This window comes from Lactuca sativa, chromosome 5 (genome assembly GCF_002870075.4).
Source record: "Lactuca sativa cultivar Salinas chromosome 5, Lsat_Salinas_v11, whole genome shotgun sequence".
NCBI lineage: Eukaryota > Viridiplantae > Streptophyta > Magnoliopsida > Asterales > Asteraceae > Lactuca > Lactuca sativa.
The window spans coordinates 336,482,985-336,507,230 of NC_056627.2; the positions used below are offsets into that span (position 1 = coordinate 336,482,985).

The window sequence follows — 24,246 nt, forward strand, 5'->3', positions numbered from 1 at the left end:
AACTTTTGCTGACCAACACCGTTCGGATTTGGACTCTTAGGTTAGGGATATGGTACTTATGAATGTATCCCCTGGAAGGGTATCATTCATTTTAGGAAGCGGGCTAAGTTGGGCCCCATATTTATCGGCCCGTTTCTGTCATGACCAGGGTAGGCGAAGTGGCCTACTGATTGGATCTACCGGAGGATCCCAGTCAGATCCATAACACTTTCCATGTTTCGCAGTTGCAGAAGTGTAACAAATTATTTTGAGTCGTTTCATAATTCAGGGTCGTGACCCGAAGATCAAGTATTATAAGGCTTTGGGGTTTGGGAAAGAGTGGTTTAGACCTATTCGGATGTGGGTAATGTAGATTGTATGATCCAAGAGTTCGGTTTGTGCTTTGGAGCCCAAGGGTACAATTATGGCCTTCAAAAGTTTGGATTTCAGCTCGGAAAGTTCTAAGGATAATGATAGATGATAGGATTGTAGAGATTTTCATAACCTTTCTGTAGATATAAGAATCTTTGAAATTCATCTTAAAACGAAGAAGTTATGGCCTTCAAAAGTTTGGTCATTTTAGGGCTAAGTCTAGTACGCTGGGGGTACAGAGAGTACGATGGGCGTACAAAGACTGATGATCGCAGATAGCTCTTGGAGTATGTCGGGCATACCAGGAGTACGCAGGGCGTACTCCAGTCAGGTGTAAACCGTATTTTAGGGTCTTGAACCCTATTTAAAGGCCTTAACTTATGAACAACCCCTATTATCTTTAGCCTCCATCAACCCTAACCCTAAAATTGAAACCTTAGCCTTCATTTGAGCATTCTTGGGGCTTTTGAGTGATTTAGAGTGTTTTTGGTACACATCGAAGATGAAGGAACTCATTGGAGAGGTGTTGGCTAGCTTGGAACTTGTGGATCCAGAATTTATGCATCTTGATCTATCTTCTGGAGGTATAAAGTTTTAACCTTGATGAATTCTCTTGTAGATCTAATTTGGGTGGTATTGTTATGTTTTGGTCCCAAGATCGTGGTTCTTGTGAGTAGAAGTTACTCCAGAACCTTTAAGCCTTATATTTGATCATTATTAAGGTCATTAAGTCATAAAGTTTGGATCTTGAGGAGTATTATCCTCTCAAGCAAGAATTGATGACCTTTTCATGAAGTTAAGGAGCTTGGATTGTGATTTCAACCCCATTAAGCCATGCAAAATCATAAAGTCAGGGACTTTATGACATAAGACACCCCTTAAGGGTCAGATATGTGTTTAGACATTTTGGTCTTAACCACTAAGAGCTTGATATGAGTTTTGGACCTCTGATGAGTACGTTGGGCGTACGTAGGTATACGCTCATTGTAATGCATGGATTCCACATGTTAAGCTTTGGTGACTTGTATGTTATGCAATAGCGGGCAGTACGTGGGGCGTAAGCTTCTGGTATGTGGGGCGTACTCCTGAAAATTCCATTTAGGGACTTCTGGGCCTTGGGCCTTTTGGAAGTTGGGCCATGGATTATTGGACCAGATATAAGAAGGGTAAAATGGTCTTTTACCCATTGGAAAAATAAAATATAGATTAGACCTTGGATTTTGAGAGTTATCTAAACTATTGAGTAAGGGTAATTGGTTATGTTTAGTGTGAGGCGTCCGGTAGCAGCAGAGCATGTATCTCCGTTATCTCGGATTGAGGTGAGTTTTCTCCACATGCTTATAAGTCGAAGGCACATATACCTACACACTAAATTGTGTGTGCTGACCAGCTGGGTCTTGTTTATCATTACTATGATATGTGTTACTATATACTGAGACTTCGAGTAGTCTCCAGGGTTGCTGATAACCCACTGGGCGTGCTGTTTTCCCACTAAGATTTCGGGTAGTCTCCAGGGTTGCTGATAACCCATAGTTGCTTATTTGCGTTGTTTTGTTTGTGGTATTTTTGGGAAATCACTAAGCTTTGTGCTTACGATTTGTGGTTTAATTTCATGTTTTCTTATAATAAAGGAAGGGCACAGATCGATTGCATCGCATCAATGGGGGACTTGTGTATATGATAAATTTTAATGATACTCAGATAAATGTTTTAAGATCATGTAGTTGTGATTTAAATAAACACTTGCAGTTTTAATCGAAAAATTTGGGTTGAAATTTGGGGTGTTACAAGAAGTGTGTAGCCGATGATTCAACTATTGTTCCATTGGGTGATATTTATGTCTATGAGCACTTGAATTATGTTGAGCAAACAGTGACAATTCTTGATAGGAAGACGAAGGCCTTGCGAAACAAGGTGGTCGGTTTTGTTAAGGTGTAATAACATCACATGAAGGGTTTCGAATGTACTTGGGAACTCGAGGAGGAGATGAGGAAGCATTAACTCGAGTTGTTCACAATAACAGATTTTGAGGACGAAATATGATTCAAGTGGGGGAGAATTGTAACATCCGTTTTCCAGGTAATACTTTTTCCGAGTTTAACTTATGTTTAATGTAGTTTTTGAGGATTTTGGATGGACAATGACGTGGTGGCCGAGGTCCCATGATGTGGAATCGTATGATTAAGGAACACGGATCCGTGAAGCGCTACAACATGGCAAGGCCTTTGCCACGACGTGGTGGCTATTTTGGTGCAAAACTCTAGATCTTTGAGTTTGTTCCCTATTTACGGGCGCTAACTCCTAGAGTTGCCTCATTTTGGTAGCCTCCACCCTACGGGATCATAGCCCATCCAAACCCTAGCCTCCACATGTGTGTTTTGAGTGTGTGAAGCCACTTTCGTAAAGGTTGAAGGAATAAGGAGTCTGTTTTGGTGCTTGTGTGCTTGGTTCCAGCTTAGATCTTGCATCTTCATCACATTTTTGGTCTTTTGGAGATATAAAGTCTTCACCTTTCTCATTAGATCTCTAGATCTAGTTCTAGGTCATTATATGAACTTTTTGGTCTATATCTTCTTATTCTTAGAGTTTGAGTGAACTCTATAACCTTGTGTGCCTTATTCGACTTGAGGACCATGGTGGTGGTTCGAAAGGGGACTGTCGTGACTTAGTTTAGTGTCCATGCAATGGGTGCAACCATTAAGATCTTAGGATTTGAGATCTTGGCTTCTTAGGATGTCTTAATGGATAAAGTTAGAAAATTTAACCATCAAGACCTTAGGAAGGTTCATATATGAGATTTGTAGCTCACGGGGTTAAGGGTTAAGAGCTTAAACCATTGAGTTGTGAGAGACCAGTTCCTACAACGCGGTAGTCTGCTTGCCATGACGTAGTGGATGGTGTCACCATGACTGTTTTTTTGTGTAGTTGGCATGATGTAGAGGCCAGCTGGGGCTGACTTTGACTGTTGACTTTTTGACCAAGGTGACTTTTGGTCAAGATGAGGGTTTTAGGGCATAGATTGAGAGGTACTTCTATTTTGATGATTAGGTGATTCTTAGTACCGGTCTTCACTATCTGAGAGTTGTTGTGTTATTTTACTATTTGTGAGGCGAGTCTTCTCAGTATATTACCTATGTCATAGTAGTGTACATGCTAGACTAGTTGGGTCTTATTTGTTGATTGTTGTTATGTATATTTATTGAGTTGCTGATAACTACAGGACTTCTGATAGTCTGTAGGGTTGTTGATAACCTATAGGGCTGTTGTGAGCTTATAGGACTGCTAATACTCCTCAGGATTGATGATAATCCTAGGGTTGCTGATAATCCATAGATGTTTATTATGATGTGATACATGTGATATTTTGGGTATCTCACTAAGCTTTATGCTTACAATTGTGGATTTAAATGTGTTTCAGATACTTTAGATGATCGTGTGAAGGCGAAGGCTTAACTGTGCACACTCATCGACAACCTTTGTGATTCTGCATTATTATGATACTCTGGTTTTTGGGATGACTGTATTTTGATACTTATCGGTTTCTTGACTTGGTTTTATGGAAACAATGTTTTTACCTAATTTAAAAATGAAAATTTTGGTTGTGAAAATGTGATGTTACAAAAAAACCTTTTCTAGTTCTTGATTGAATCAGGGAGACCATCAATATTAGAACAATGGTTTTGAGCGTGAAAAGTATAACAATAACCGACATTGAAAAAAAGAAGCAAAACTATGGCAAAATTACATATGCTCGACACAAAAGTTCAAGTCCTATAAGCTTAAAAATGACATTAGGTTTTAACTAGGTTAAGTGAATGTGATAATACTCTATTACTAAAGAAAGTAGTACGAGGAAGGAGAAGACTAACTTCGAGATATCTGACATATATCCAAACTTTTCTAGGATGGAGGATTATATAATACATCAACAATAGGCATGATCTCCACACCATCCATCATCATTAGTTCATAATACATGAAAGTACTTTCCATTTAGGTCAAACTAATCGACAATGCAAAAAGCCTAAGTTATCAATTACCATATTGGGGTGTCATACGAAACAAATAATAAAAATATGCTCTTGGGTAACTTACACGACCCGTGTAATATTACATATTTCACGTTTTCTCAAACCCATGTTCTCGAGTCTTCTAATGAAGTACGTTTCTTCATTGAGTAATTTTATAAAAACTCAATCCTTATTTTTGGTATTGACCAATATTCAAAATGCGTTGCCCCAACTTGTATGCTCTTCGTGACATGGTCTTTGTTTTATGTTACATGGTTTGTGCTTCTTCCATCCTAATGATTTATGTCATCTGGTCCTTTTTATAACAAATACTTCCAATGTGTTGCTCTCCATCAACATGATCCATATCAACACCTTCATGAGTCACCATACACATGCTTTACATCCTTTTCCCTTCGAATAAAATTAAACAATGAGTAGTACGCGCATTCCACAAAATACATGTATTGTCCATTAACTACTAAAACCATAGAAGTTTAAACTAATAGTGATAGTAAAATAGTAAAATAAACATGAAAAAAGGATGCATAAAATGCATATAGCACACCATTAACAAATATAATGTGGTAGCCAAAATTTCATAAAGGAAAAAATGAAGGGAAAAGGAAAATAACAAAATGAAGGGTTTATCTTTCCTTTAAAGAAGATGAGATTATGTCAGGACAATGATAACACGTTTATCGCTATTAATATGATGGAATGACAGTTCCATAACTAAATTGACGTTTTGACATCCCATGTGTGTATATACTAACAACCTTGGAACATAGGTATAAGTGTTGAGAAAAAGGATAAACATGAGCATAAATGTCATAAGTTTGAATACCAAAGCACGATAACACTCATTTAGTTATCCGGACTAGGGGACTTGATGGGGGATCCACCCTTTCAAATGTCTGAATCTACAAGGAATGCCCAACTAAGATCTCTCATGATTATGATGAACAATATCCATGATATAAGAAGGATGAAGACAATCCCCTAAAACCAGGACCAAGGAAAAGTCAAACTTAGTAAATAATAAGCCCATAACACACCTAGTACCTTAGATGTAAACAGTGTTATCCAAGGTATTGCTATCATCATTGCAACTCCCACACACTTTATATATAAACACATCAACATTAATGGATCAAGGTAACACAAAGAGAGTCTAACATGCAATATATATACACACTCTCATACGGTATAAACTCATTCCCATAATATACAATCTTTTTGTTGTAACTCGGGCACATAGAGTATTATTTGGAACATCCTGATAATGCTCCTGACCTCTTTTGTCTATATACAAGGCTATACACTCATTCTAAACAAGGAGATGCCGCAAGTTGCTAAAACAAAGATTGACGTAACAACACTGTATGTAGATGACATGATTATCACGATGATGATTTACATGGTATTGAATTCTTAAAGTGTGATGAGGCTTGTTATTTTACTATAAAAGGCTTGGGAATGCTTTATCATTCTCTAGACAATGATGCTGCATATTCTAAGTAATATAATCTCTTATTTCATGCATAATATAGTTCCACTTTGTTTAAACGTTCAAGCTTCACTAACAATATGGGATACCCTATTTAAACCAGTTGACGTTACTCTTGTTTCTAATTGTGTTTCTTTAGCAAGAACTAGCTTGTATCTTACCATTGCAGACAACTTGGTTTGTTGTATAGGTACTCGCCCAAATAGAGAATATCATTCATATGGTTACTCAGTTTATTACTTTCCATAGTATCGTTTATTAGGGAGCATATTTTCTCACTCTCATATATCTACAAGGTACTCAATTTCAAAGTCTCTTGTTTCCATGTATATCTTCTTTAGTGTCATACACTGCCAATGATACTGATTAGTATGATGATCATACAAAACACAAGTCAATTCCTGAATAATGTATATTTATTAAAATTTCTCTCATATCTGAAAGAGTAAGAATCAAGATGTTGTTTCATGAACACCGTAGAAGTTAATGATTGTGCAATGATTTTGAGTACTTGTGACTTGTGTAGTAGGGGTGAGCAAGAATATCATTGTTATCAAACGAACCGATACCCTGTATATAGTTTTGGGATGGTACTCGGTACTAGAAAAAATTGGTGAAACATTGGTTATTTGGAGTTATAGGTCTTGATATGTCACATCTTACAATGTTACATTTTGTTAATACAAGTATGATTCAAATTGTTGTACATATAGTTTTCATGAGATGATCAAACATATTGAGATTGATTGTCATTATGCTAGACATCATCTTAAACTTGAATTATGTTGCCTTATGTTCCTTCCTCTCTCTAGATTGTAGTTCTTTTTACTAAGGTGCTGTTTGTTTTTCTATAAAAACCTCTTCAAACCACTTATTGCTGCGCGGCGCAGCACACGCGCAACACTTTCCCTCTCGCAGCAGTTTGTTTTTTGGAAGACTTCAGACTACAAAACCTCTACGCGTGTACTGCGTGGCGCAGCACTTGACTTGCCTCTTCTAACCTCTTCAGCTTTCATTTTTTCTAAGTGTTTTTTTAAGAATTTTTGTATAACTTTTTTTTTATTTTTATTTTTTTAAACTTTGATTTTCTTAAATTTTTATTTACGGATGTGACACATATTATTTTTATAATTTCCACAATTTTTTTAACATGATTTTTTTAATTTTTTTTACCGTTTTATTAATTTTTCAATTTTAGTTGCATTTTTTTTAACGTGTGTAATTTTTTACGAACTGTAGACAATGTTTGCAATACTTTCTTAATTTTTTTATTATTTTCTTTTTTAATGCTTTTTAAAATTAGTTTTTTTTCTAGAATAAAACTATTAGCTTCTTTTACATTTTTTAAAGTTTTTTTAAGAAAAAAAGTTTTATATTTTTGTTTTTTTACATGTTCTTTTTATTATTATTTCAATGTTTTAAAACTAGAATTATTAAATTTCGGTGTTGAGAACTATTTTCAGTTTATAAAATTAGTTTATTTAAATTTCAGTTTACTGCAGATGTTAACAAACAAACATGTTTCTTATTATAGGTTGCAACCGTTTGTTCCACCTTTTCTGCTACAGAGGATTGCAGAGGTGGTCCGCAGACTTCATGAATTTTTGCTTCGAAAAAACAAACAACACCTAAGGCAAGCTTGACCTCACGCTTTTGTTTTGCTCTTACAAACTCTCAATATTTATCATTGTAGCATTGTGAGTTTGAGAGGATGTTAACTTACATATTTAACATATTTCCACAATTAGCTTAATACTTGAATACCATTTTATTTTAGTTTTGGTTTGCCTTAGTTATTATTATTATTATTATATATATATATATATATATATATATATATATATATATATATATATATATATATATATATATATATATATATATATATATATATATATATATATATATATATATATATATATATATATATTCCTTCTCTTCACATTGTAATGTATTTTTTTTATGATAATAAATAAAACCTAGCCATTTTGCTTATTAATCTTCATCCGTGCCTTGAACTTGTAGGAAAACGAAAAGGCACATAGATTTTAAAGATAATTACAGAAAACTTAAAAAAAAAAAAAAAAAAAAAAAAAAAAAAAAAAAAAAAAAAAAAAAAAGGAAAGAAACGGGAAAAAGACGATTCATAAACCATTAGGGATATGCAGGGTGTAGAAAAAAATAGGGCTTGATTTTTTAACAAATATTATCTATTTAATAATTAGGTAGATAGTATGTTACTCAATATATTTTTAAATTGCAAGTAGTTTAGTTGGATAAACGCGCCACGCCTCTTGTGATGTTTTCACGTCAAGAGCCCGTGTTCGAATCCCATTCTGTAGTGTTTTACTTATTGGAATAATGACTTGAAAGGGTAACGAACTTTCGACTTTGTTTACATTTAGTCACTAAATCTTTTTTCGTTATCTATTTGCCATTGAACTATTGAAACTGTTCACATTTTGCCCTTATGCCGGTCATAAGGGCAAAATGTGAACAGTTTCAATAGTTTAGTGGCAAATAGATAACAAAAAAAAGTTTAGTGATTAAATGTGAACAAAATCGAAAGTTTGTTTCCCTCTAAAAAGTTCAATGACTAAATGTGAACAAACTTCCTCTTGTATTATGTTTTAGCAAATTATTTATTTTTATTTAATTGTAGCAACATTTGTTGATGAAGAAATCTATGAAATAAAAAAAAAAACCCCCGAAAAATATATTAATAAAAAACGAAAAACCAAAACCGAAATAAAAAATCAATGGTTTGGTATTTTCAAAAATAAAAAATCACAATTTTCCAATCTAATTTTGGTTTTATAAAAATTCAACTTTCGGATTTCTATATCTAAATCCCTCCCCATTTTCTATCCAAAACTCCCCCTTTATGACATGAGAGAGAGAGAGAAATGTAAACACCTTTATATAAGATGAATCCATACCACATGTAGAGGTGTGCTTGAGAGATGTAACATTGAGAGTGTTAGTGTGTGTTAATTATGTAGATTTTGATCTAGATCCTTTTTTGTAAACACCTTTCATAATCGAATACATCTGTTAAACACCCAAATCACTGTGTTCTTTGTGTGTTCGTTAATTCCGCATGTCAAACCAATGGTCATAATTCACATCAGTGAGAATGGTTCATTTTTTTGTAAAACCAAAATAAGATTGGAAATTTTGATTTTTTATTTTGGAAAATGTCAAACCATTGGTTTTTTATTTCGGTTTCGGTTTTTTGTTTTTTTTTTAAATATATTTTCAGGGTTTTTTTTTTTTTATTTCATAGATTTTTTCATCAACAAATGTTGCTACAATTTAACAAAAATAAATAATTTAATAAAACATAATAAAAGAGGAAGTTTGTTCACATTTATTCATTGAACTTTTTAGAGGGAAACGAACTTTCGATTTTGTTCATATTTAGTCACTAAACTTTTTTTTCGTTATCTATTTGTCACTAAACTTTTGAAACTGTTCACATTTTACCCTTATGACCGGCTGTTTTACCCTTATGACCGGTAACAGCCGGTCATAAGGGTAAAGTATGAACAGTTTCAATAGTTCAATGACAAATAAGTAACGAAAAAAAGTTTAGTGACTAAATGTGATCAAAGTCGAAAGTTTGTTACCCTTTCAAGTCATTATCCCTTACTTATTATGTAAGATGTTTTTTTTTTCGTTTTACATTATCCTTATATTATTTAGTGCAAAGCTTGAGAATAATATGTAAAAACATGATACATTTACTGTTTCTAGTGAGCAAAAACCGCACAACAACTAAACTTAACCGTAAAAAAAATCGATGGTGATGTTTTCAGTTTTTCAAAAACCGTAAATTTGCGGTGCGGTGTGGTTATTAGTTTTCAAAAACCACATCGCACCGCATATATTACATATATATATATATATATATATATATATATATATATATATATATATATATATATATATATATAAATAATTAATATATTAAATATTAAAAATAAGACAAGTTTAATGGATAAAAAAATAATAAAATTCTAAAAGACAAACATGTTTTTTTGTTATGTTTAACTTTGAAAAATAGTGAAATTTCAAAATTTTAAGATATTTATTGTTAATTAATAGTGATTTCATTTTTTTAAGATATTAGTTGTTTGTAATTTATGTTAACTCTCTTATACTTTATTCTTATTATTATTATTATTAGTAATATGTTTGAATTGTTAAACCGTTTGAACTCTAAACTGCAGTTAAAAACTACACAAAATAATTGGACAAAATTCATACGGTTAATAAACGAAACACAAAAAAAAAACCACACCACAAAAATAACAGCCAAACCACACCGCAAAAATAACCGCAACAAGCGGTTTTGAAAATGGATTAACCGCATTTGCAGTTAGTGGTGAGGTTTTGACCAATAACCGCACCGAACTGTACTGCGCTCTCCCCTAGTTCCTATAAATCTATACAAAATTTCATTTAATATAAAATGTTTGTTTAGTTATATTATTTGGACGAGGATATGCAATTTTTTCATAAAATGATGAGTCTATCATATAATATGGTTGAAAGAGAATTATGAATTGATTTGGTGAAATAACGAAGGATTTTACATTTTATTATATTTAACTCTTATAATTTATAAAAGTTATTGCTATTAATATAGGAGATAATGACTTAAAATGGTACTATATTTTTGATTTTTACACATTTGGTCATTGAGTTTATTTTTTGTTCATATTTATCCTTTCAACTTGTTAAACTGTACACATTTAGTCCTTATGACCGGGTATTTCAGGTTAACCGGTAAAAATGTCTTAATAGGGTAATATATTTCTCATTTTGTACAAATTTAGTCCTTAATATTTTTGTATACATTTAGTCCTTAATTTTTTTGTTGCAAAATAATTTATTTTTGTTTTTGCAGTCATTCAATACTTATGAATGTTTTCTTAAAATTTTTCTCACATCTTACATGGAACAATCATTAACAAGGTGTTTTAGGCTTTTGATGCTTATGTCCATCGCGATCTCGACTACTTGGTTGCTTAGGTCATGTGTTATGAACGTCATAACTTTTTCATACTATCTCGTATTTTAACGATCTTTATATCTATGCGTTTGTATTTTAGTCTACTACAACTTTCGTTTAGATTACTCCCGTTAAAAAGTAATATATTTTTTAATTATGATCTTTATATCCATACGTTTTTTATGAATGCATGTATCGATGTTTTTTTTATAAAATCGTAAGTAAAAACATATTATATTTTAACGAGAGTAATCTTAACGGAAGTTATAGCAGACTTAAAAAACGAACACGTAGATATAAAGATCGTTAAAATCAGATATCGTATGAAGAAGTTATGACATTCGGAATACAAAACCTAAGCCAAACCACAATACCTATGCAACCAAGCAGTCGAGGCCGCGATGGACATAAGCATCAACAACCCCAAGCACCTCATCAATCAGGGACGGACGCAAGATTTGGTAGTAGGTGTTGTCGGTCCGTAGTATGTGTTGCCGATAAGTAGAAAAAAGGAAAAAAAATCCAAAAATATCGAAAATTTTACACTGCGTACAGAAAAACCAGGGGTTGTCGATGCCACTGCGGGCACCCAAAAAGAACCGTCCCTGTCATCAATGATAGTCTCATATTAGATCTCCTAAATAAATCATTCATAAGTACTGAATTGGTACAAAAACAAAAAATGACTTATTTTGAAACAAAAAAAAAAATATTAAGGACTAAATGTGTACAAAATAAGAAATATATTACCTTATTAAGTCAATTTTCTCGGCTAACCTGGAGTAACATGTCATAAGAATTGGATGTATATAGTTTAACAAGTTGAAGGGGTAAATGTGGACGAAAAAAAAAAAACTCAATGACCAAATGTGTACAAATCGAAAAATATATTACCATTTTAAGTTATTATCCCTTAATATAGTTATCTAACACATTTTGTTTTCAAAAAAACGTTTAGTTGGTTATTAATTATTGCTATTAACAATATTCTTTTTTAATGACAAGAAAATACCAATTTGATTAGTTGATTGGACCCCATAAACTATATTAGGGCCCAATTTTGATCTTCACACCGCTTAAAATCAACGGACTAATCTTGATTAGGGAAGATAATAAAAACGATCAAGCCAATTTCATATTTTAGTATTATCACCATAAACAAAAGCTTTCCTTATGTAGTCTCTTACATTATGTTATATCTTAAAATGTTTATTAATGTAAATAAATCATGGCATTGCATGTTTTTGCAAATTATTGATAAGTGTGATTGATGATGGGGATGTTGGAAATGGTGTAGGAAGCATGTGAATTTGTATGCCATGGCTGCATGGTCATAGCATGGGCTACGCTAATTGCCACACTTTTATTTCATCTCCTCTCTCTTACTTTTCTCCATTAACACTTCCTTTTCAGTCGAGGGATCATATATATAAGCTGAAGAAAACTGACTACTCAATGAAAAGAAAGTGAGTGTACCCCGGACTTCAAACTTCAGTCGCCTAAAAAGGTAACCTACTTTTCTTTCATTTTCAAGGTTGGGTTTATCTTTATTTCGTTAATACTTTGCAAATATTTTATTTTGAGATTACGTACTTACGACGTATTTAATTACAGGTGTCTTGGTCATGTAAATATTTAAATATACGTTAATATGTCGATAGGAGCACTTTACTATGTTGTACACATAACAAAAATGTGTATGTCACCAAACAAATAAAAGATTTAACTTTAGGCCCGTTTGGTTTGTAATCTTTAGTTTTTAAAACAAAAGGTTAAAAATTCATAACCTACTTCAAGGAGTATTTAATGAGCAGTTATTTTATAATTTTGCAAATTGAATTAATTATTACTCCCTCGGTTCCCAATTGATAGTCCATATTTAATTTTTGAAGTTTTTTTTTTTCAACTTTAACCTTAAATATTTTTATTTGTATTATATATTACTTGATAAAAGTTATAACAATGAAAAAACATTTAAAATACAATTCATTTATATATTTTGCATCAAGTATTATCTATAAAAAAACAAAAATATTGAAGGTTAAAATTGAAAAAAAAAAGACTTCAAAAGTTAAAAGTGAATTATTAATTTGAGACCGAGGTAATATTTCTTAGAGATAATGACATGTTTTAGATAAGTAATTTTATAACATTTTATGCATTTTAGAAGTTTCTAATTATTTTTTCCGAACATTCATATACAAATAAAAACTACAACTTACCGATACCGGCTACTACCTAAAGTTTACGTATAGTTTTACCAACACTTTTTTTTTTCTTTTAATTTCATTGAAGGTTTGTGCACATTGTTCCTTTCAGTTTTCGGATAATAAATGAGTGGATTAGTTGCCAAAACCATCGTATTTTTCATATAAAATCAAACATTTGTTTAATGTCGATAAGTACTTTTTTTTTTTTTTTTTTTTTTAATTCATGCATTGAAGTATATTATCCGACCAAATCTGGCCTATGATACGATTTTTACATAACATTTTTTTTGGAAGCAAAATCAACATCGTAGTAAGGATATATTTGGTATGAACCTTGAGAATATCCAAAGTCTCATGATAGTTTTGTTGCCAGATACTATTTTATTTTATTTTTTGGTTTTACATGCTTTCAACAAATAAATGTTTGATTTTATTTATGCACATCTCAATCTCATTAAATAGCAATAGCATATACACATGGTCTATACCAACTTTATTTGGACACCAAAATCAAATTAAAATAACGTATTTTTAGTTTCTTTTTTTGTAAATGTTATAAAGTTTGTAGCATCATTGTAAATTGAATATTGTAATAATACCATAAAATATATAAGAATTAGAGATCTTAACTTTTACTGTCTATCATTGTCTTTTCAAATTATATATACATATTAATCATATATAGGTGGTAATCTATTTTAATAAATTAGCTCTCATAAATAAACCCGAGTCACTTAGAGTTGTTTGAGTGACACATTGCTAAATACAATACTATTGATCTCAATATATATTGGATTCTGATCTATTTTTAAAAGCTTTTTCAAAGAAAATATAGAACCATGCTAATCTAACTAATATGATACTAGAGTCGATAGCACCACATTTAGTCTAGTCTCAACATTCGAGCCTCCAACTCGAGGGATTTCTAGTGTCCCATATCGGCTAGAAAAATCGATTGATTAAAATAATAAATCAAGTTTGCTAAAAACAATAACAAATCAAATAAATTGTTTGAAGAAGGTGTTTTTGTCTTTTGAATCCATATTTTCAAATTACCTATAATTTCTCTTTGGAAATTCTAGTGGCCAGCAAGCTACTCATCATCATATCTTTACTAGTAAATGACAAAATTACCCCTTGAATTGTTGGTACTCTCAATGAATATGGCCATCATATGTGATGTCTAAACTCTAAACCAAAAATATCTGTCCTTTTGGGCTTCTTGTACTTCAATTTTCCGAAGTGCCCATTAACACCATTTCCACCATCCTTATCTCCTCTTCCAATCTCCTCTCTAAAGTTTGTGATTTTTTTTTCTTACTTTTTTATAAATTTGATTAAAATTGGAGATAGTTATACTCTTATAGACCATCAACTATATGTAGCAATTAATTTATATGTAAATTTTGCATGTCGATCGTGTAGAGAAGAGAATGGAGTCAAAGAAACATGCACAAGACAAGTCATCATCTCCACTGTTCCTACCAGCTCAAAGAGACGTCCGTGGCTCACTTGAAGTATTCAACCCATCAGCCAACGACACCACCGCACCATTCCGACCACAGCCCACCTGGCGGAGCTGGGCGGAGTCGCCGCCACAGAACAACCCAGAAACGCCACCGTCGGAGGCAGTCAATGTTAATGTTGCTAGCCTTTCGACCTCTCATTCCGGCAGATTGCCAGCTGACGAGATCAAGTCATGGATGGCCCTGAAAGATCCTAACCCGTATGAAGTTCCGCCGGTGACGTTGGCGCCAAAGTCACCGGCCTTTGCTCAAAGTTCCAAGGCGGCTGTGATGGCACCACAGTCGCCGGGTGGAATAGTGGGTGCTGCTGAACAAAGAGCGGCGGAGTGGGGTTTGGTTCTGCAAACAGACACCGAGACTGGTAAGCCACAGGGGGTTAAAGTAAGAACCTCCGGCGAGGATCCGAATGCTAAACCCGGTTCAAATAGGAGGGATTCGGGTAATTCCCTTCAGAGTTCCAGTGATATATCAGATGATGAGGGATTGGGTAAGTTTCTATACATTATACTGGTAATACGTAATAGTTTTTAATTATTGATTATTTAGTTGCGATCTTTAATTTATATTCTATATAATACAAAGAGGTCAATAGTAAATCTGATTTTTTTTTTTTAAATTTATATTGAACACTATAAGATATGATCATGAACTTATTCCCATATTATATATGAACATCTGTGGATATATAGTTTAATTCTTTTATGATTCGACTCTTATAATATTCTAAAATTGGATTAAATATAAAACAATGCTAAACAACTACTTGTTCATGTAGCAAAACTTGTTTTATAAGAACTTATATCATTAGTGTTATTGATAAGTTACATATTAATATATATATATATATATATATATATATATTTTGGAATAAACAATGGAACAGGAAAAGAGAGAGGTTTTCCAAGAGTATCAGAGGATTTGAAGGATGCATTATCGACATTTCAGCAGACATTTGTGGTTTCAGATGCCACAAAACCAGACTATCCAATTTTATATGCAAGTGCTGGTTTCTTTAAGATGACTGGTTACACTTCCAAAGAAGTAATCGGCAGAAATTGGTATATATGACTTCTTTCTTAATTTGTTCAGAAAAATTCTTCTTATGAAAAAGACACTTACGTTGTTGAAAAAAAATAATGATTTTGGGTTAATATAAACTGAAAAAAAAATCTAATTTGACAACTGAAATATGGTGTTAATTAAACAATGATACAATATAACTTAGTCAATTTTATTATTTCACATCAGTTAATACATTAACTTGGGTTCATTAGTTTTTTTTCTCTTTGTAAATACTTAAATAATTTTTAATTGAACATAAAACCATTATACTTTAATGATCTTATGGTTTCGTTTTTAATATTTAGACAAAGATATTATTTTGTGGAAAGTTAAGAACAATCACTCACATTTCAGGAACTTTTTGCGACTTTTTGCATATTTTGGAATTGTCGCCTAAATATCATTTTGTCGTTTTGCTGCCTTTGTATTCCAAAATAACCGTGACACCGTAACACTATTTTCATCTCATATATAACCATAACAATAATACGATTAACTGTACAAATTCCATTAAAAATAATTATCAATTTTATTTTCAAAAAAGTATTCAACTTTTGAAATTTGGACAGAATAGATTACAACTGTTTATCTGTTTCACGTATCATAATTTATAATAAATAATTATTATTTTATATTTGAAATAAATGATTGAAAAAGCTGTGTGTGTGTGGGTTTCAGCCGGTTTCTACAGGGTGCAGACACCGACCCGGAAGATGTGGCTAAAATTAGGGAAGCGTTGCAAAAGGGCACGACCTTCTGCGGTAGGCTCCTCAACTACAAGAAGGATGGCTCGACCTTTTGGAACCTTCTCACTGTTTCACCCATCAAAGATGAAGCTGGCAACATCCTCAAATTCATTGGGTATGTTTTAGATTATAATTGAAGTTATTGATATCACACAACTTAACATTCATAACAATATAAGATGATCATATTCTTTTTATTAAAAAAATTACAACGACTGTTAAAAACAACCATGAACTATTCCTTCCGTTTGATAAATGTAAAAAAATGGTAAATCGTATTATCTAATGACCCATGTCAAACTATTTCAAGGCCCACATGAAAAATCAATGAAAAGTTTAAAAAAGTGGACTTCATTTGTGAAATTTTACTCTTTAACTATTAGGCTCTAATAGTAAGAACTGATAAATGTATATGTAAGTATTTTGGGTCAAACTATTTTAGGGGTTTCATTATGCGTTACTTGATTTAGGTGTTTTGGTTTGATTATTTTAGATCTAGACATTATTCGTTGTTTATTATCAGGTGTATACATATAAGTATATAACCCCTACACATATCTGATACATCGTATTCAACAATGTATGTAGACAAATACTTCTTTAGCTTGATATGAGCTCTAGTCTTGTCATCGTCAAATCAAACCCTACGTGATTCATATTTATCTGTCATCTTGTTTAAGAGTTTTCGGTCTCAAGTATTTTAAATTATCTTCTTTTCTTTCTGAATGATTCGGAATCAAAAAGATTAGTTTTCCACCATATCTAATTCGTTTCTCTCTCGACAACTACACCAACGTTTAAGAAAGCGACACGTTACAAATTTCCTACTAAGTTCACAACTTTACACGATCACAGGGTTAGTTTAGTAATTTCAGTAGTTTGTATTCTATCACTTGATTTGTTTCATTAGGTAAGGGGTTGAGGGAGGGACATGGTGGTCCATTAATGATGGACCATTGGAACCCATCGTGTGTGATGTTACTATTTGATGGTGAGTGATGGTGCATGGACCCTCCTTGAGGTTTAGTCCCTGTTTCCATATGGCTCTGTTTAATTATTTTATTTGTCACATATTATATTATTCCACCTTATCTAATATTTAACTCAGCGTTAAGGGTCCAACATGTAGCACGTGACTGTCGCGTGGTCGTTGACATTAGTAATTAGTAATCATTAATCAATGGATAACTTAACTACCAAAATTTGGATATCATAAAAGGGTAACTTTTTAAAAGTTGCCCTTTGACTGTCACATGGTCGTCGACTTCCAAAAATGGGAAATTAAACTCCCAACTTTTTACAAATTTACCCTTTGACTCATGCTATTACAAAGTTGACCCTCATTCATTTTTTCCTCTTGTTTTTCAAGTGTTCCGTAATTTAATTTTCTTAAAAAAATTTAAGCATCAATTATGGCGTAACACAGGAAGAAACTATGGTAGGCTTGATTTATAAGGAGTAATTTGGTTAACAGTGTTCATGATCATAATCATCATATACAGAATGCAAGTGGAGGTGAGCAAGCATACAGAAGGGACGAAAGAGAAGACGCTCCGGCCAAATGGGTTGCCTGAATCTTTGATTCGATATGATGGTACTCGTTTTTTCTTGTTAATTTTTCACAAACCCATGTCTCCAGTATTGATCTTATTTGATGTAATTAATCTTGTAGCCAGACAAAAAGAGATGGCATCGAGTTCAGTGACCGAGTTGGTGGAGGCAGTGAAAAGACCTAGATCACTCAGTGAGTCAACCAATCGTCATCCATTCATGACGGAATCAGGAAAGAAGGAGAAACAAGACAAAGCCGATGCGTCGGGTTTAGGCCGGCGTAAATCTGCAGAGACTACGTATACTCCGCCACCACCTCCTCCACGAAGAAATTCACACGCCGGCGTTAGAACCATCAAAACCATGCAGCCAATCGACGAGCTTCCTGAAAAGAAGCAGAAAAAACCAAGACGTCTTTCTTTCATGGGGTATTCAAATTTTTTGACTTTTCATGTCAAACTTATAGAGTTTCATAAAAAGAATACATGCATGCATGTCAAGCATTGGAGAACTCTGAACTAGTAAACTTTTACAGATCGTTATCGAGTTTTAGTAAAAAAAAACATACATGCATGCATGTAATCTCTTAAAGTACAAGTAACTCGAATGCGTATTTAAATATAGATGCTAATGCATATGTTTATGATATAGAATCAAGAAGAAAAATCGTAAAAGTAGTGAAGAATACGATGACGGATTCGAGGGAGACATTAACATTCAGGATACCGATGGTGAGGTTGACGATGAAGATGATGGGTTTGAGCTTAAGAAAGCTGATTCGAGGCCAGAAAGCTTGGACGACAAAGTTAGAAAGAAAGAAATGAGAAAGGGTATTGATCTCGCAACAACCCTTGAACGTATTGAGAAAAACTTTGTCATCACTGATCCTCGACTTCCCGATAATCCCATCGTAAGTCTAGTACTACCATTTGATCTTACAATTCGTCAAAAAATTCAGAATTTTCTAATGTTTTCAAGATTCTGATCACCAGATATTTGCGTCGGATAGTTTCTTAGAGCTAACAGAGTATAGTCGAGAAGAGATTCTGGGAAGAAATTGCAGGTAATTTATTTTAAGGTTTACTTCAGAAAATTTCAGTAAAAGTCGCTCTAATCTGCATGATAACATTATATATAATAGTACATGAAAAACAATGCTTTATGATAAACCATTATTATGTTAAGGTTTCTTCAAGGGCCAGAAACTGATCCAACAACCGTCAAGAAAATCCGAGACGCCATTGATAACCAAAGAGAAGTTACTGTACAACTCATCAATTATACAAAAAGCGGTATGCACATACATATAGACATACATGTACATATATGTGTTCGAGAATATATATATATATATATATATATATATATATATATATATATATATATATATATATATATATATATATATATATATATATATATATATATATATATATATATATATATATATATATGTCTGTTGCTAAATCTTCTTTCGTGGTAATCAATTAGGCAAAAAATTCTGGAATTTGTTTCATCTGCAGCCTATGCGTGATCAAAAGGTATGATGACTGAATTAAAAACCCTTAAAGATTTAAGTTAAAAAAGATATATATAAAGATTGTATGTATTTTGTGTGGTATAGGGAGAAGTGCAATACTTTATTGGAGTGCAATTAGATGGAAGTCAGCATGTTGAGCCACTTCACAACTGTATCCCTGAAGCTACTGCTAAAGATGGTGCTGTTGTGGTAACTACAATCTGATCATGAACCCTAATATATATCCTGTGTATACTTACAATTCATTGTGTCTATATACACGTATGAATCACTGGCATTTTTTATGGTTTTCAGGTGAAAGAGACTGCAGCAAACGTAGATGAAGCAGTCCGAGAACTTCCAGATGCTAACATGGTAAAACTCTAGTTACCAGAATGCAAAACTAGATTCTGAAAAAAAAAAATTAACACTTAATGATTATAGAATATGGAGTGATTTAAATTTAATGATTATACACAGACCCCAGATGATTTATGGGCAAAACATTCGAATGAAGTTCGCCCCAAGCCTCATAGAAGGGATAGCTCAGCCTGGAATGCTATTTTAAAGGTACCACATACACATTTAAAATGTCTAGGATTCTATATAAATATGCATATGAACATCCTATATATATATATATATATATATATATATATATATATATATATATATATATATATATATATATATATATATATATATATATATATATATATATATATATATCTGGTTAATTGTTGTATATTGGTTTTTGTAGGTTATTGAGAGTGGAGAAAAGTTAGGATTGAAGCATTTTAAGCCCATAAAGCCTCTAGGATCCGGTGATACAGGAAGTGTTCATTTGGTTGAGTTATGTGGAACTGGAGAGTTCTTTGCAATGAAAGCAATGGATAAAAGTGTAATGCTCAATCGTAACAAGGTAAGAATATCAAGGTTTCCGAAATTTACAAACCATTTTTAACAGTGGTTGCAAAAATATCCATTTGGTAATTTTTTGGAATTTAATTTGTGTGCTATTTTTTTTTTACATGAAATAGGTGCATAGAGCATGTGCAGAAAGGGAGATCTTGGATATCTTAGACCATCCTTTTCTTCCAGCATTATATGCTTCCTTTCAGGTAAATTTTGCACATTTAAAAATTATAGTAATAAATCATATCAGCTTTAATTTAACAAACAAAAATCTTTGCAGACACCATCTCATGTTTGTTTGATCACCGATTACTGTTCTGGAGGAGAACTTTTTATGCTTTTAGACAGACAACCAATGAAGGTCTTGAAGGAAGAGGCTGTAAGGTATAATTTCTAATTAGAACTTGATTGACACTTGGTATATATTAGATGGCATTTATTTATTTATTTATTTTTTGAACTGATAATTCTAACAAACATATCTTTAATTTTCCTTATAGATTCTATGCTGCAGAGGTGCTCGTGGCCTTAGAGTATCTTCATTGTCAAGGTACACCATAAAAACTATGCATGTACTATGTCCGAGTTACAAACGCAGCCTAGAAAATTATTCTAATTAACAAATCCGTTGATTACAGATTTATATAATAGCTATCTGTTAATTAAATTTCTTTCATGAAACCAACAGATGTAACTCAATTTATAAGTAACGAATTGGAGTAAAATGATGGTTGTAGGTATTATATACAGAGATCTGAAGCCAGAAAATGTATTGATACAAAGTAGTGGACATGTAGCTTTGACTGATTTTGATCTTTCCTGCTTGACATCTTGCAAGCCTCAGGTATCTCTAATGATCCTCTCGAATTTCCTTCTTTAATATCCCAATAAAACTAGCTTACAAACCTTTTTAACTTCTTGATTCAGCTTTTGATTCCTGAAGTAAATGAAAAGAAGAAGAGGAGGCATCATAAAGGTCAACAGACTCCAATCTTCATGGCCGAACCAGTGAGGGCATCGAATTCTTTTGTGGGAACAGAAGAATATATTGCTCCGGTTCGTATATATATATATACATCTATCTATCAATCACTTATATAGATATATACCTCTACTATTTGATATTCAGATAATATAAGATGTTTTTTTGCAATGTTTCAGGAAATTATAAGTGGAGCTGGACATTCTAGTGCAGTGGATTGGTGGGCTCTTGGTAATTTTTTGAACTTATCTATCAATTTCTCTTTAGAGATATTACTAGTTTTAGATTATTTATGGTTGTTCTTTGTAGGTATTCTTTTATATGAAATGTTTTATGGGTACACGCCATTTAGAGGAAAGACGAGGCAAAGAACATTCGCCAATGTTCTTCATAAAGATCTCAAGTTTCCTGGTAGCATACCGGTGCGTTTTCCAAAACATGCATGCTCAATCAGTTTTTATTAATTAGATTTTAAGTTTAACTATTAATTATCAAATATAATATCATTCTTGAAACTGACAAGAATTTGAATGTAATCCAGGTAAGCCTTCAAGCCAAACAGTTGATTTATAGATTATTGCATAGAGATCCAAAGAATCGGTTGGGTTCACATGAAGGTGCAAGCGAAGTGAAACGACACCCTTTCTTTCGGGGTATTAACTGGGCTTTAGTTCGTTGCCAGGTAAACCTAACTGGTTTTCTAGATTTATAATGTTATTGTTCTAGAAATGATAATTTAAGAAACTCTATTGTATAAAACGAATGATCTAGTGATTGAAAGAAATTGGATTAATTGAATGTTATAAACATTTAATTTGTATGATTGTTTCAGAGTCCTCCGAAGCTGGAGACTCCTGTGTTTGGAGCAGATGAAGATGAAAAGGTCAAAGAGGCTGACCCTGGACTCAAAGATTTGGAGAATAATGTTTTTTGAAAGTTTTGTGTGTGTGTTTGTGTGTGTTTTTTGCTTAAATTTATTTCTGAAGTTGTATAAAGAACGGTTTTATATGCGAATTTCATTTTCTTGATTTTATTTGTGTTTTAAAGAACTAATAAAGGATTTAAAAATCAATATTATTTGTGTGCTCCGATTTTTATACACATTTGGTCTATTTCATTTTCATTTTGTATCTAGTTTATTTATGTCATATCTGGCTTATGCTATTGACGTGAGAAAATAGAAGTGTAATATCGGATCCTGACTTTGATTCGGGAGTACTCCAAGGTTTGTCCCGACTCTAGGACTACCACTAGATCATCGGGTGGTGTCTACAAATGACTTGGTTATGAGGCATCACCAATTGCTCGAGCACTTTACTGATTAATGTAACATCCCGGAATAGCAAGAGTAAAGTTGAAGGGCTAAAAGAGTAAAATGGGAAGGAGCGACTCGGCGAGTCCACGAGTGGACTCGGCGAGTAGAGTCGCGACTCTAGTCGCGTGTTAAGTGGCCGACTCGGCAAGTCAACGGATGGACTCGACGAGTAGGCGCTGAGTGGAGAAAACCCTAAATCTGGAGGATGAGCCCTATATAAAGAACATAACATCCTTTCCCCCAGCCTCTCTACTCTCTCTTAAGTCTAGAAACCCTAGTTGTCATGTGTGAGAGGATCAAAGTGCATTTGGAGGCTTGAAGAAGTGATTGTTGAGGAAATCTTGAAGGTTAGGAGGCTTGGAACAAGGGGCTTTGCTTAGATTCGGGTTTCATTGCTGTTGGGGCTTCTTTTTGAGGTATTATCTCGTTCTTGGGCTGTAATTCATTTAGATGCATCATATTGGGGTTTATAGGGAATCATATCTTGTGATGTTTTGAGTTTGGAGGTTAGATATGAGGTTGCTACCTCAAATCTGGAATGGAGAAGGATTAGAGTGCATGAAAGTCCCTGTTTATGAGTGATTGAAGGAGCTATCTTGTCCCAAACCCAAACCCTAGAGTGAAAATGCCTAGATCTCTTTGGATTCACGTAAAGTTTGCCACTTTACGTGATGGATGAGTTACAGGAGGCTAGATCTACGTTTTGGATCAATTGCATGGCCTGGAATGCTTCTGTATGGAATGAGATCGAAAGGCACTCGGCGAGTCACAAAGGTGTACTCGGCGAGTTGCTTGAAGATAGGCTGGGACTCGACGAGTTGGAAGAACAACTCGGCGAGTTGGATGAAGATGGCCTGGAACTCGACGAGTTGGAAGAACAACTCGGTGAGTAGGTTGTTAGACTCGACGAGTCTGTTCTTGGACTCGGTGAGTCTTGTCGAAGAGTCCCAATCTTTTCTGGTTGAGTCGTGAATCGGTGAGTCAAGGGATGACTCGGTGAGTTGTATGTGAGTGGACTCAGAGTTGTTGGACTCGGCGAGTCTCGGGGTGACTCGGCGAGTTGAGTCGCAGGTTGGAGGAAATCCTGAGCATGGGGACTCGGCGAGTCATCGGGTTGACTCGGCGAGTAGAGTCAGTCAGGGGTTAACTTTGACCTTGTCTTTGACCAAGGGTTGACCAGTGATTTCCAGGGGCATTTTGGTAATTGTTGGATATTGTTTTGAGTTCAGTGCCTTGGTGGTTGTCCAGTGGTGGAGGTCGTATCAGTAATCGGAGCAGCTTGAGTTATCTGTTCAGTCGCCAGTTTTGAGGTGAGTTATCCTCACTATATCAACAGGGTCTAAGGCACCAAGGCCGACCCTTATCGGATTGAGATCCGGGTATTTGTTGTTATGTTATTGCTTTGATATTTTTGCATCCTGGTAGCTAGGATGGTATATGTTAGAGACTTGGTTGAGATAGGTATCCCGAGATGTAGGGTGATGCTATGCTAGTGACCGGTTAGGTCGGTATCCTGGTAGCTAGGATGGTAT

At 33.5% G+C, this 24,246-nt stretch overlaps 1 protein-coding gene across 3 annotated transcripts; it reads left to right on the plus strand.

Moving 5' to 3' along the window:
- Positions 1–14,240: 14,240 nt before the first annotated feature.
- LOC111921038 (phototropin-1) lies at positions 14,241–22,498 on the plus strand. 3 transcript variants are annotated; one of them, XM_023916608.2, is made up of 22 exons: positions 14,241–14,397; positions 14,524–15,111; positions 15,508–15,682; positions 16,365–16,547; positions 17,935–18,026; positions 18,105–18,411; positions 18,635–18,893; positions 18,976–19,046; positions 19,169–19,275; positions 19,475–19,524; positions 19,608–19,712; positions 19,818–19,877; positions 19,983–20,072; positions 20,263–20,424; positions 20,543–20,623; positions 20,698–20,801; positions 20,918–20,967; positions 21,155–21,261; positions 21,345–21,473; positions 21,579–21,821; positions 21,941–22,081; positions 22,232–22,498. In XM_023916608.2, exons 2-22 carry the CDS (start codon positions 14,532–14,534, stop codon positions 22,331–22,333), a joined length of 3,198 nt encoding a protein of 1,065 aa, XP_023772376.1. In that variant the 5' UTR covers positions 14,241–14,397; positions 14,524–14,531; the 3' UTR covers positions 22,334–22,498. The 3 variants fall into 3 exon arrangements, with proteins under 3 accessions (XP_023772376.1, XP_023772377.1, XP_023772378.1); XM_023916610.3 differs by having other exon boundaries at positions 14,306–15,111; positions 21,579–21,630; positions 21,709–21,821; XM_023916609.3 differs by having other exon boundaries at positions 14,304–15,111.
- The last annotated feature ends 1,748 nt before the right edge of the window (positions 22,499–24,246 follow it).

Excerpts from the sequence above, each read along its gene's own strand:
- LOC111921038 (XM_023916608.2), top strand. The coding sequence starts at position 14,532 with ATGGAGTCAAAGAAACATGCACAAGACAAGTCATCATCTCCACTGTTC. Across the intron at positions 18,027-18,104 it reads ATCTTTGATTCGATATGATG|CCAGACAAAAAGAGATGGCA; the intron begins GTACTCGTTTTT and ends TTAATCTTGTAG. Across the intron at positions 19,276-19,474 it reads CATCAATTATACAAAAAGCG|GCAAAAAATTCTGGAATTTG; the intron begins GTATGCACATAC and ends GTAATCAATTAG.